General features: G+C 35.1%; 2 protein-coding genes across 3 annotated transcripts in view; one reads left to right on the forward strand and one right to left on the reverse strand.

The window, feature by feature from the left end:
* LOC306885416 (insulin-like growth factor 2 mRNA-binding protein 3) overlaps nucleotides 1-1,385 on the forward strand; it is a 29,177-nt gene extending 27,792 nt beyond the window's left edge. The window contains exon 15 of the mRNA XM_079441908.1: nucleotides 1,151-1,385. Coding sequence (XP_079298034.1) covers nucleotides 1,151-1,249 — 99 coding nt within the window. The 3' untranslated portion in view covers nucleotides 1,250-1,385. The remainder of the gene's footprint in view (nucleotides 1-1,150) is intronic.
* A 3,115-nt stretch (nucleotides 1,386-4,500) lies between these two features.
* Nucleotides 4,501-12,685, reverse strand: LOC306884936 (protein QNR-71-like). 2 transcript variants are annotated; one of them, XM_079441194.1, is made up of 12 exons: nucleotides 12,506-12,685; nucleotides 11,641-11,772; nucleotides 10,272-10,415; nucleotides 9,931-10,104; nucleotides 9,663-9,824; nucleotides 8,622-8,942; nucleotides 8,351-8,410; nucleotides 7,995-8,237; nucleotides 7,116-7,221; nucleotides 6,630-6,853; nucleotides 5,775-5,868; nucleotides 4,501-5,688 (listed from the first exon to the last, which is right to left on the reverse strand). In XM_079441194.1, the coding sequence occupies exons 1-12, from the start codon at nucleotides 12,570-12,572 to the stop codon at nucleotides 5,541-5,543; spliced, it is 1,875 nt and encodes a 624-aa protein (XP_079297320.1). In that variant the 5' UTR covers nucleotides 12,573-12,685; the 3' UTR covers nucleotides 4,501-5,540. The 2 variants fall into 2 exon arrangements, with proteins under 2 accessions (XP_079297320.1, XP_079297319.1); XM_079441193.1 differs by having other exon boundaries at nucleotides 10,254-10,415; nucleotides 12,506-12,684.
* Nucleotides 12,686-13,903: the final 1,218 nt, after the last annotated feature.

Genomic DNA, 13,903 nt, shown 5'->3' on the forward strand with positions numbered 1-13,903 from the left:
AAAATGGAATTAGATTTGTGTGGTTTAACATTTAATTATTGCTGGTTTGCGTCATATTCTGAGTTTGCATTTCACTGTTTTAATTCATTTTGATGAATATTAAATCTGTTTTTTTGCGAGTGGGATGAATTAATGCACATTCACATCTAGTCCTGAATTAGAGTAACATGTTCACACAGCGCACACAATGCCTCTGTACTTCCGATTTCTCCCAACATGGGGACGGGAGAACTGTCAGTCAATAAATGGGGGGAAAAAAGTAACTTTTTGAAAAAGTGACTCAGCTATTTTCTTGTAAATTAAAAGGTAATGTTACTTTACTAGTTACTTGAAAAATGTAAGCTGGTTACGTAACTTGCGTTACTTGTAATGCGTTACCCGCCAACACTGTTCAACACTGCAAAAACATGTTTCAAATAGTATCTTTTGACGCTGTCCAGAGCGCAAAGACACATACGCACTGAGTAGTTTGTCAGAACTTCAAATGAGGGTGCTTTTGCATTCACTTGGGGGTATCTGGCACCCTCTAGCATCCCCACAAAACCAGGGGCGTGTTTAGAGTTTTGAGGGCTCTCTCGCTATAAATCTCGTTCTTGGGGGTGGGGTGTCCCCCTCGGTATAAATTGTGCCTGGGCTTGTCTAACCACCCAAATTGCAATGGGGCTGATATCGAGGATTCCATGATTACTGATATGGGGGGAATCTAAACCTCATGGCGCCCCTTCCAATAGTAATGTACTGTAATGTAATTTTTTTTTGTTGGGTTTTTATGATAGGACAGTTATTAGATAGGAAGCGAAGTGGGAGAGAGGGGATGGGACTGGGAAACGTCTGCGAGCCAGGACTCGAACTTGGGATGCCCGAAGCACAACGCCGCTATATGTCGGCATGCTGCCCACGAGGCCATTGACATAATCATTTAAATGACGATTTAAAAATTTAGTAATTTAATATTTAAATGAAAGTAATTATAAATTGTTTATTCATACCCCCCACAGCTTTGTCATTCATATGTTTTATATATATATATATCTCATTTAAAATGTTTTACTTTGTTTCTATTTATTGCTTGAGCATTTTGATGGTTTTAAGTTATTTTGCTGTATGAGTAATTTTTTTTTTCTACTTTGTTTTCTTTCATGTGTACCAGCTGGCCCAGAGGAAGATCCAGGAGATTATCTCTCAGGTGAGGCGGCAGCAGCAGCCCAAGGCCTCGGCCACAGGTCCACCAGTTGCCCGGAGGAAATAGAGCCACTGCGTCTTCTCGGAGACTGAAAGGACACGGGACGCGTCCATCTCAGGGGTCAGGGAATGTCCTTACAGCCCCGCCCGCTTTTACACCCATTCCTCCTTAAGTTTTAGTGAGATTGTGTACACCTGCACTTTCCCGCACCACAATCCCCCCTCTTTCAAACAAATCGTAAAAGTCAGCAACCCAGTCCTTGCCTTAATATGGTAACTGCACAGACCTTAATTGACAGATGTCAAACTTTGTTTTGGTTATGAGTTTATTGGGAAATGCAGCATTTTGAGTATAAAAGGCTTTTCAAGCCTGTTTTTGGGGTAAGGAATGGGTGACACAGGGTGGGGTTTAAGGTCTTTGGCTTGAGATGGAAAGAGGATTGTTGATGGAAGCACGCTGTCCTGGGATCCATAGTGGCATTTTATAAATTCTGATGCATTTTATAGATGAATAGTATATAAAATGTGTGTGTGTGTGTACGTATATGTATGTATATATGTATGTATGTATGTGTATATATATATATATATATATATATATATATATATATATATATATATATATATATATATATATATATATATATATATATATATAATAATGAAAGGTGGAGCAACACTGCCACTTATGACTGAGGGAAGTGTTGATTGGTGTTGGCCAGGAAACCAAGTTAATATGCATTTTACTGATCTACCTCAGGCTAGAGTACCTCAGAAAAAAAGAAAATGATATATGAAAAAAAAAGTTTTTTTTTTTTTTATTATTTTGCTTTGTGGTATTTTGTATACTTTATAAAGCTAATAGTTCTTGAACATTTTTATTTTTTTAAGAAAATGTAAAATTTAGTCTGTAGTTAAGGGATGATGCTCGAATTCTGCCTTGTTCACTTTGCCGCGCGCGCGATGAATAACTAACTGTATAAATAACGTTACACGTTTGCGCGCATCGCACAGGTGAAAGAGCAGAGTTTGGGCTTCAGTGTTAGCTACAGATAGGAGAAAGAAAGGAAAAGCGCCTCAGTGTCGCTGAGGAGCCACCACCCTCTGAACATCGTCAAGGTAATGAGAAATAACGCCACCCGTACATACAGCAGCAGTGCCGTGCTAATATGCTGATAACCGTTTCGGCGGTAGCAGGCGTTTCACCCGCATTTCATTACACTTCCGTTAGGGTTGGATGCAAGCAATAGAGGTCAGGGATAAGCAATGTCCTGCTGTAACCTCTTTGACACCCTCTCATCCTCGGCGCGACTAGTTATCTATCAAATTAAAATAACCAGCCCGATTGAGGTTTTTTCTTTTCCTGTGCTCAACCTTTTTTTTTTCTCCCTTTTCCAAATAACGCGCTCCGTTTGGTCTTGGGACGGGCTTTTTTTTTCTTTTTCTTTTTTTGTTTTTGTTTTTTCGCATCAAACTGGTCTTTATATGCCGAAGATATTCAGTGTTTACCGTCAGTCAATGCATGTCAGGGGTTCGGGAGTTACACTGTTCTGATGCTTTTGCGTTCATAGCTAGGTTACAATAGTCAATGGCGCGTCTCTAGGATAACGAGCAGTAACGTAGAGATGGACGCGCGAACGGTTTCATTTAGCTATATCTTTCGTTTATCATTCAAAGTGAAAAAAGCAAAAAAAAAAATATATATATATAAAACGAACTTTAGCAAAGAAAAAACGTTTAGTAAAGAAACTGGGAAACCAATATTCCTTTTGTTTTCATGCAGAATGTAAATATGATTTGATTGTGGTAAAAGAGTGCATCCATGCTTCCACACTAGAAAGGCCATTGTCTACCTCAGCTGAGGAAAGGGTGGGCTCCGTCTCACCTGAAACCTCCAGCGCGCGCAGCGATACCTCAAGTCCCTCGCGAACACTTCCGCACTGGGTACGCGCGTGGCGCCGAGCGCTGACCAGAGGGGCACAAGTGATCGTTTTGTTTTTCTTTCCACCCTTCTCTTACACGGTTTTTGATCTACCTCTTATTAGAAAAGTATTTAAATTAGAGGCATATTGCTATGTTAGAATCTATATGTTCCATCTGCCCCTTTCCTCACAGAAAAAAAATATAATTAAAAAAAAATCATGTATGGCTAGACTTTAAAGATGAGTGAGAAAATGATTTCGTTTTTGCCTGCAATTTATTCTCTGCTAACTGATTTGAAACCTCACCTTGCTTTTTTCTTCTGCTTCTTGGTTTGGTGGTGTGGCTTCCTTGTATTGGGCTTTATTTCTTGCATAAGTATTGTATTAAAAGTCAAAGTGTTTATTTGGGATCTGATTAATTATGGCTATAGAGAAGTTTGTTTTCAAGGACCTGCTTCATTCTTGCTTATGAACAATGAAGTTTTTATTTTTTACTTTTTTCGTGTCTTATGGATGCTACAGGTTTTTTTTTTTTTTTTTGACTGGGATCTGATCCAATTTCATTTCATGGCTGTGTTGTGTGGTGAGTCATGTTTCAGTGGGAATGTGATGTGGAAATCCAGGAGCTGGAATAGTTCCGGGGGGAAAAGTGGTCCGATTTCAGCATAAACAACATCCCTTCCGACCGTGCTTGTGTGCCCTCACACACCTCCACTTGTCAAATGCCTCTGATACAAAGAAAATAATTAAAAGTCAAGTTGGCTCCTATAGCAACCATTTTTTTTTGTAATTCCTTGGCTGTTCTTTGTGTCCAGATTTGTTGGGTGTTTTTAGTTGTTGTTTCATGTGTATTTGGGAGCATATGATTTGTGAACTGGAAGGTTGTTCTCTCCCTCCTGTCCCGTCCCCAAATATTGGTTTAATTTCAGTTCCAATACAATGACACTTACTCTTAAAAATAAAGTTGTTACTCGATGCCATAGAAGGACCTTTTTGTCTAAATGGTTCCATAAGAACCTTTAACATCTGTTTCACAAAAGGTTCTTTGTAGATAAAGAAGATTCTTCAGATTATAAAAAGGTAAGAAAGAGATGGTTCTTTAAAGAAACTTTGAATGGTTCATCTATGGCATCGCTGTGAAGAACCTTTGAAGTTCCCTTTATTTTTAAGAGTGTATACTCTTAAAAAGTAATGCATCTTTAATGCCATCTATAGTTTGAAGAATCTTTCACATCCATTGAACTTTTCTTTGTTCAAAATATTCTTTAGTAGAAAACAAAGCATTGCCAAAAAAGGAAACGAGCCTTTTGGAGCATTCTATGAGTGTGTGTGAAGATTGAGAAATATTTTAAATTGGCCACCAGTGTGGCAGAGGTTATGTAGATCATTAGCAAACAGTGATTTAGACATTTTATTAGAATATTTGTGTATATAGCACTTACAGAAGTGAACAAGTTTTTTGATCGGATCATTTCCAAAAGTGCTGTCAAATGATTATTTTTTTTTAAATAAGCATACCTGCATGGTATATGTGATCAGTAACACAAATTTCCCATGTTGTTTAATTCCTGCTTTATAAAAAGAAATGGTTAGTAATCAAACCGAGGTCTCAAAAAAGTGCACCAATTGTAGTCCCCAGACATTCAAATATCTCTTAACTGTGGTCAAAATAAAATTCTAACTTCTCAGAACATAAAACATCCAACTTCTGTCAACTTTCTCATCCTGTCTGCAAATTAAGGAGCATGTCAAATCAGTTGAGACAAAGTGTCACTTGAAAAATGGGCAAAAGTAGTTATTTTCACCTTTAAATCCCATATTTTAGTGATTTTGGTTTGGGAAAACAAAACTGCGATTTGTCATGCATTGGACTGTGATTGGTTGGTTAGTATTAGTTATTTTAGATGATGGAAACACCTGTAGATCTGGCATAGTTTATATCTTTCATTAAAAATCTTGGTAACACTTTACAATCAGGTGTCATTTGTTAACATTAATGTATTAATTAACATGAACGAACATTGAACACTACATTTATTACACTTTTTATTCATCTTTGTTAATGTTAGTTAATAAAAATACAGTTGTTCATTGCTTATTCATGTTAGTTCGCAGTGCATTAATGTTAACAAGCACAACTCGTGATTTTAATGCATTAGTAAATGCTGAAATTAAGATTAATAAATGATGTAGAAGTATTGTTCATTCTTAGTTCATGTTAACTAATGAACCTTATTGTAAAGTGTTACCAAAATCTTTAAAGCTTGCATGTGATATAACTGAAATGATTACTTATTCTAGTCAAACTGATGCCAATGTAATCTAATCTTGCTGAAAGCAAGCACCTATGAGATCTCTTGTTATTCTCTTAGATAACCTACAGCCAAACTCATGTATCAAATAAATAGCAACTTTGCTGCAAAAACTGGGATCAGTCTATAGTGGCCTCTCTGTCAATAAACGGCTTTTCTCCTCGTCAACAGAGAACAGAGTTGCTCTTAGTTTGCTTAAACTCCAGCTACCAGCACTTCTCTCAGCATCATCCAACATAGAGGGTCTCACCGGACGGTACACCTTATATCGCCTAAAAGGAATTGAGAGAAAAAAAAGAAAAGCTTAGGATGCAGACTGTTATGTTTTCAAACTATCAGTTTGGTTAGTGGTACTCACTTGTAAACCATGACCGCAATGAATGCAAAGATGGAAATAAGCACAGCGCTGGAAGACAGAACCAGCTCAGCTACATGGGAGGATTTAGGAGAGCCTAAGAAAAAGAGACAAAAATGTAAATGATTGTCAGCCAGTTATGTTTGTAATGATATGAATATTAAATGTAAGGCTGTACATTTATAAATTCATAAATCTTTGTAATATTTGAAATAAAATAGATGACAAATTCAAATGATAAATGTTGCCTTGGCAACTAACTGAAATGTTTAAAGTAATGTACTAAAATAACTCAAACTGAAATAAAAACAAGTCTAAATAGAAATGTTTTTTAGAAAAATTAATAAAATGACCAAAGCTCACAAAACTTAAAAAAAAATTACAAATTAAAGCAAATTATAAAAATACAAGCCAATTGAAAATATTTTAAAAAATACTGAAAAAGAGAAATGAAATAAGATGTAAAACAAAATTAAAATTAAAAAAGCTAAATAGAAATGTAAAAAAAAAAAAAAAATTATACTAAAACTAAAATTTTAACTAAGGAAAATTATAAGAACAGAACTTGAAAGTTCAAAATGTATTCAAAATACTAAAACTGATAAATGTTAAAAAAGAAAAAAGAAAGATTACAAAAGCACATGACTAAAACGCTAAAAATTACAATTAAAATTCAAGCAAATTATAAAAAGAAAATCTAATTTAAATGAATAAATTCTATATCTAAATAAATACTAAATAGTATCTAAATACTAAAATAACACTGCTGTGTAAAGGTGCTTTAGAACAATATATTTTAAAATGATTAAATGGAAAATAAATATACAGACAAAATTGACTGCAATTCTCAAAACGGACTTATGTTAGGACTGTTGCCAATTGTAACTGAGGTGGTGGTGGCAAGAGCCAAGCCTCCAGGCAGACCCAATGTGATGTTAACACAGTAATTGCCCGGTGTTTGGAAAATGCGTGTCAAGCTGATCTTGCATCCTTCGCCGTAAGGGGCCACGTCCTCACACACAATATTCTTGACCTCCCGACAGGCGGAGTTGGCCACTATGGTGCAGGCCACTGAGGGAACACTAAGAAAAGGAGAGATGATGCTTAGTTAAATTTAATGTATGCGTGTGATCCAGCGGTCATCTGTTGTAAATGTGACAATGTTTTTTTACGTATATGACGGTGACATGCTGTGAAATGTCTCAGCTGCAGGGCTTCAAACGCTCACTGCACATCAGAATCATCTACATCTTATAAATGCTCTTCACTTTCTGGCTTGTCATGTGAAGCACATGATCTCCTGTCTTTGCATTGCATATATTTTTGCGTTTGTGTGAATCTTACCTGCCTGAGCAAGTCACCATGAAGTTTACAGATGTGTTGGTCACTTTGTCAGTAGACACCTTTAAAATCTGATTGGCTGGCAGGTTCTGCAGAGCTAGAGGAGGTTCTGTAGAAACAGACATAAAATTAGATTTTAGAATTCATTATTTTATAATTATAATTTAATTACTTTTTTTTTTTTAAATGTTATAATTCAAATCTTTTGTATACTGGAGTACAATACAAAGTGCAAAGTGTTATTTTAGTATTATTACACTTACAGTTATTATTTATTTTTAAAATTATATTTATTTTTATATTTTAATTTTAGTAATTATCTTTTGTAATTTTTATTATTTTATTAGTTCTTTTTTTTTTAGAAGATGCTTATATAGTTTATTTTAGTACTTAAAACAAAACTATTTTTTTTTTTATTTAGTTTTATTTAGTTTTTATTTGTTCATTTTCAGTATTAATTTAAGGTTTTAATTTCGTATGGAATATAAACTTTTTTTCTCAAATTCTGACAGTTTTTTGTTTGTTTTCATAAATGCAGAATTCTTTTTTTTTTCTTGCATTTCAAAGGTTATATCTCACAATTCTGAGTTCGGTTTTTGTTTTTTTTCCTCAGAAGTGTGGTTTTGTCTCAAGTTTTCTTTCGGTTTTCTTTTTTTTTTTTTTGTTTCCACTACAGAATAAAAAAAAAAAAAAAAGGTCACTTTTTTTTTTTTCCATCTCACAATTCAAACTTTTTTCTTGCAATCGTGAGTTTATCTATCAAGGCAAGGTGTAAAAAAATCCAAATTATGAGTTATAAACCCAGAATTAAAGCTTCCATAAGTTTACAATAAACCTGATATCTGGCTTTTTTTGAAAAAGGTGTTCTGACAATCTTCTTACCAATGAGGATGATCTCGCCTTCAAAGGAGCCATACATATGGCGGAAACAGTCCAACTCCTTGAAGTGTGTGTGTTTGATCATCGGGGGTGAGGTGGGCTGCTTATAGGTGGAACTGGTCTCAGGCACAGCGCTTGCTGTACTAGACGTCACTTCTGAATTGGTTTGCAATGGTTCGGTTGTTGGGACAGCAGTTGTAGGGACTCGAGGAGTTGTAGTTGGTGAAGGATTGGTGATGATGGGAGCTGGAGCAGGGATTTAAAGTGTTGAAAATATAAAATGCATTGTAGAAATGTTTTTTAAGTATTCTATTAGATATAATTGTTTTTTTTCTTGCTGTAAACATAACTCGTCTCACCCTTGGTTGTCTCCATTTTGCTAGTGAATGCGTGAGTGCCAGGCGGTAACGTAGGCATCGCTGCAGCACATGAAAGTGATTGAATTATTTTATAGAAAGACTGTTGGCTGGCCTTTAACATGACAGCAGTTTTAAGCATAAGATTGCTTTACTCCACTAGATAAATGGACACATTTTGTCCTGATGGATAATAATGAATATGATATGTCTGGCTTGGATAATAGGATATCTGTTGTCTGGGAGAGTAAAGTGCCTGTGTTTATGAGATTACCCGTGGTATGAGCTTGTGTAAAGTGCATTGGTGTTGGAGTCGGTGGCGGGCAGGGCACACGGAACGATGCTTCCACGAGGAGCTTGACTGTCACATTTCCAAGAGTGTTGTACGTATGGGTTGCCACATTGCTGTGTGTGACCAACTGGTTGCCATCCCGAAAGTCCCAAATGAAGTCCACCTCATCAGCTGTCTTCAGATAGCTGCTTGGGTCGTGGATCTGGACGTTGAAAATCACATCTGACCCTCTGACAAAGACGTTTTTGTCAGTTATGCTGGCTGGATGCTTCTGGGAAATGTTCACAGAGAGTGGAATCTTATCTGAATGAAGAAAAAAAATTGACCAATAAATATGGAAAGGGTTTACACATACATACATATTATCACCAGTCAAAAGTTTGGAATAATATGGACTATTAAACTATTTTTTTAGTTTTTGTGTGGAAAGTCTCTAATGCTCACCAGTTTAATACAGTAATGACTGTAATGTGAAATTATTACAATTTTAAATCATTCTCTATTAGAATATATTTAAAAATGTAATATATTTGTGTCATGACAAAACAAAAATTTTCAGCTTTTTTAATGTTTACATTTTTAAAAATGGTTCTCATATGTTGTAAACAGTTTGTGGAAACTGTGATACTTTCTTTTCAAGACTCTTTGATGAGTAGAAAGTTCAATTAGCAATGTATCTGAAATATAATTTATTTGTAGCATTATAAATGTCTTTACTGTCACTTTTAATCAATTTAATGCATCCTTCCTGAATAAAAGTATTAATTTCTTTTTTTAAATCTCTTAAAATTGTATCATGATTTCCACAAAAATATTAAAAAGCACAACTGTTTTCCACATTAATAAGAAGAAATGTTTTTAATTTCAGCATATTAGAATGATTTCTGAAGGATCATGTGACACTGAAGACTTTGGAATTGCTGCTGAAAATTGAATTATATAATAAAATTATATATCGATTCGCTAATATTGATGTATTTCATATATAAAATATATACATAAAGACAAAAGTAACTAGCAGACCTGTTATGAAGAATACGGTACTGTCCACAGAGAGTGGGCTGTACTTCCTGCGCTCACGTTTACGGTACACCATCACCTCCATCACACCAGCTCCGAACGTCATGTTAGTGGTGTTCAGGGTCAGATGGGAGGAGGAGCCATCACATGTCTCAAAATACTGGCCTGTGAGGGAAACCACAGGATGATGGTCCATTAGTGTGCTTACACTATGTAGAGTGAATTATTATTACACTGATATGATTCAGGTCAGTGAATGACTGACACTCACCCATGGTGTGCCACACATACACATAACCTCTACGTCTCCAGTCATTGCTCTGAGGAAAAGGCTTTCCATCAGGGAAAACATTGCACCTCTTCAGATCTGTACACTTTCCAAAGCCATAGTCATCCAACCAGGCTGTCCAATTAAACACATATCCTGAACGCACCTGTCCATTGGCTGAAAATTAACGGTGTTAAAGGTGTTAGACCCATTGAAATATGCTTTTCATCCTTATTTGGGAATATAAATGCAATTTTTAAAATACAGGTAATTTTTTTTCCCCTTGCATTTGTACATTGTTCAGAGATTATAGGAGTATGAAGCACCTGAGGCCTCCATCGTACCGTCGTCACAGTGCTCATCATACACCAGGTTGCCGCTGCTGTCCTCTTTCTGACATGGTGGAAACTCCAGAGCTGCAGTGAACGAGATGCACGAGCCGTTCATTGCTGGACTGTCGCTCGTGAGGCGCACCCTCGGTGGTTTCTCTTTGGTGTTCATGAGAGAGCATCATATGATTAGTGTTTTAATATAATGGAGAAAATAAAATCAGTCTCTCTTGGTAACACAAAACAGGGAACATTTAACAATGTAAGAAGTACGTAAGAAGAAAATATTTGAAGCTCAAACTCAGATAGATGAAAAGAGGGCTTACACAGTTTTAATATTATAAAAGAAAAAATAAGAAATATTCATGCCAATTTTCCCCATAATTCCTCAAATCAAAATGTTTCAAACAAAACATGTACTGTTTAAATTGGTAGTCTTTTTTTTCCCTCCTGTGGCCTGAATTTCCATCTTGTCAAACTTTTGTAATATCTCTTTAACCCATGAGGTCATTGGAGGTGACATCATTTTGGTGGGAAAACAGAAGCGTAAATAACTAAGGCTTTGTCTAAATATCCACACTGCTATCTTGGCCACTTGAGATTGGTATTCAAGGCTAAGTGTATCATGAATAATGTTCTGGAAATGAATTGAGGCTTTGCCGAGATCTCATGAGAGATTGTGGAAACCTTTCCAGTGTAAGTTAAATACTAATAATAATTAAAATATTACATATACTTTAGTAGTAAAACAAAGTGATACACATTTTATTGATACACAGATGAGTATGTTGATTTTGTACAACATTTGCAACTGCTTTTTATCAATTAATTAAAGCATCACTTTTTACTTAATTGTGTCGTCTCTTAGAGAATACTGAACAGACATTTAGAATTGTATTTTAAAATGCAAAATATTGAAAATTAAAATAAATCTATTTGAACACTTGCATTTTTACAATAAAGTGTGTCCCATCGGGTAATAATCAGTTTTGCACACATTTGTGGTCTTCATGCTCACTTGAACACTTGGGGCAAATACAGGAAATATGTCATTTAAGTATACAAGTAGTCAAGTGCAAAGATCCCAGTGTGGATATTTGGGCAAGCCCTATTGGCAACTGATGAATTAATGTGGTATTATATGGTTTGTGTTGCTCTAAAACATTACATTATGTTTGAGAAAACTATAGAAGTTATTTTTGAAAAAATTATCTTGCTGTTGTGTAAATAATCACGTTAATAGGCTACATTTTTATAGAGCCCGAGGTTGCATGGTTTTACACTTTTATAAAAACAATAATTTACTATTCATCATTTGGTAATTTTGTGTAAGTTACGTATATCAAACTTTACTGCATAGCAGGAATCTCTTACAAACTCTTACCATGTCTGCGATTCAGCTGCTGTTTGAAGGGGGGATACAGAGATTCGTCCCAAGGGTTCGTGTCCGGTTCCCATCCAGGGATTGCGAATGGAATAGGGAGTTTGTGTTTGTGAGGGAACATGTCACCATAAGCTGCACGAATGACAGGGAACAAAAAAAAACTGTGAAAGCCGTCTGAAGCTGACAGATAAATGCACGAGGATTAGTCATTTTAAATTTCGTCAAATATAACAGGTAAAGCTGGCCTTGTTACTTTCTACTGGGATACATAAAAAACAGACATAAACCTAAAAAAAATAAATAGATCAACCCACTCTGAGAAATATTCACTGCAGGAACGAAAAATGTGAAAACTAGCCTCATGAAGAGCTCATGAAATGTGCTTAATTTACGCACTTACATATTTTTGTTTATTTTGCATTATATGTTTATGGATACTTTTTTCTCCCCAACTAAGATACTGAAAAAGAATCTATAATTGTGGATTGTCACATATTCTTATAATCTGGCGATGAACGGAAGTATTTTCACAAGACTCTCACGTAACGCGGATTGCTTAATTAGTTTCATGAGACTGCAGCGCGCGGAAGAAAACAGCTTAATCCAACACAATGTAAAAATATTTCAAGTTAGCCTATGTATATTTGTTTTATCAGCCTACTATTTCTCGACTTTTTGTGAATTTGGAAGTCGTTAACAATTTTATAGCTTAGCTTACTCTATAAAATAGTTTATAAATGGCTTATATATAAAAATACGTTATTATCTTGATATAAAAGTCGCTTGTGCAACAACGTCAAAAGTTTATTATTAAAAAAATAATAATTGCTGATTAAATATGTAGCAAATATAATTATAAACTTACATTTTTTGCTGTTCGTTACAGGAACGAACAATGCCCAGGCCAGCACAAGTAACATTTCCAAATGCATCGTGTCGATTTGTTGGATGAGAATGAAGGTATAATTTATAGGGTTTTTTCCTTTGCCACCAGCTGCTAAATCTCAGACCCCTCAGCTGTCTTCTGCTCTCTCACCCATCTCCCAGTCACCCGCACGAGCTTTAATTTAATACAGCAAAACATGTGACGTTTCTGTAACAAGACTCATCTGATTCTTAATTAGCATCTATGGGCGCGAGCTGGAAAGGAGTCTCATGTTGTGACTTTTCCCTTGTATTTCGAAACAGGCAATTTCAAAACCATCGTATTTATCTCTGATTGTGAGCTGTATTGTGTATGTATTGAGATAATATAGCCTATTTTTATTCCCCTATGAGATGTCCTTTTTGGGAAAAGTGATTTTTTGTTTTGTTTTGTTTTTGGATATCAGGGTCAAGAATGTCCGTGATGATTATTAAAAGTGTAATCTTTGTATTGTTCATTTCATGTATTTGTTGAGAAACATTTATACCATTGTCCTTAAAGTTTCTGACAACTGATGCACATGACTGTACAACTTCATCAGTATTGTAAAAAAAAAATAAAAAAAATTTCAATACGTTTTCATGCTCAAGTTTTTTTAAATATGTTTTTTGAATGTTTTCTCTAAGTTACAAACGTCACTGACTTTGATTTGTGGAGAAATTTGTTTGAGAAAATACTAAAATAAGCTTAAAAAACATAACTGCTCCTAAACACAATATTATGCATTATTATTACCTCACAAAAAAGAGGTATATTCAAGATATTGTCTGTTTTGCATTACCTTATTAACAAAAGGAGCACGATAAAAAAAGAGAGAAAAAAAATTAAAACTAAAATTATCTATGCAGGTGAATCAACATTAAATATCAACTATTCATAATTAATCAGAATCTTAAAGAATGTCTTTACCATGGCCTAAATTACACTATATTTATAAACAATATATGGACTTTTTTATTGTTTTATATTTACGATGCACCAAATGTTAGTTGAAATTCGTATAACATGCAAAATAGGCCACAGCCTATTTAAATAAATTGACATTTGAGAGAAAGCACTCTCACACACTCAACTGTTTGTGCTGTATTAAAATTAAAACTGTGCAAAGTTGTCATAAAAACTTGCAGTCTCATTGCAAACCGTTAAAAACTATTTTAAAATCCGGATGTCATAAGATGTTAAGCCGTGATATGCACAGATCCGCGCGCTTTCAGCTGACAAGTCATTGAGAAACAGCTGGAGGTCAAAGAACGAACGATTTGGGGAACATCTGTAAAGCGCAAACCCTCCTTCCTTATTTTAAATGAAGACTGAAATAGCTAAACTACAGAAATTATA

The sequence above is a fragment of the Barbus barbus genome, assembly GCF_936440315.1.
Source record: "Barbus barbus genome assembly, chromosome: 19".
Lineage (NCBI taxonomy): Eukaryota > Metazoa > Chordata > Actinopteri > Cypriniformes > Cyprinidae > Barbus > Barbus barbus.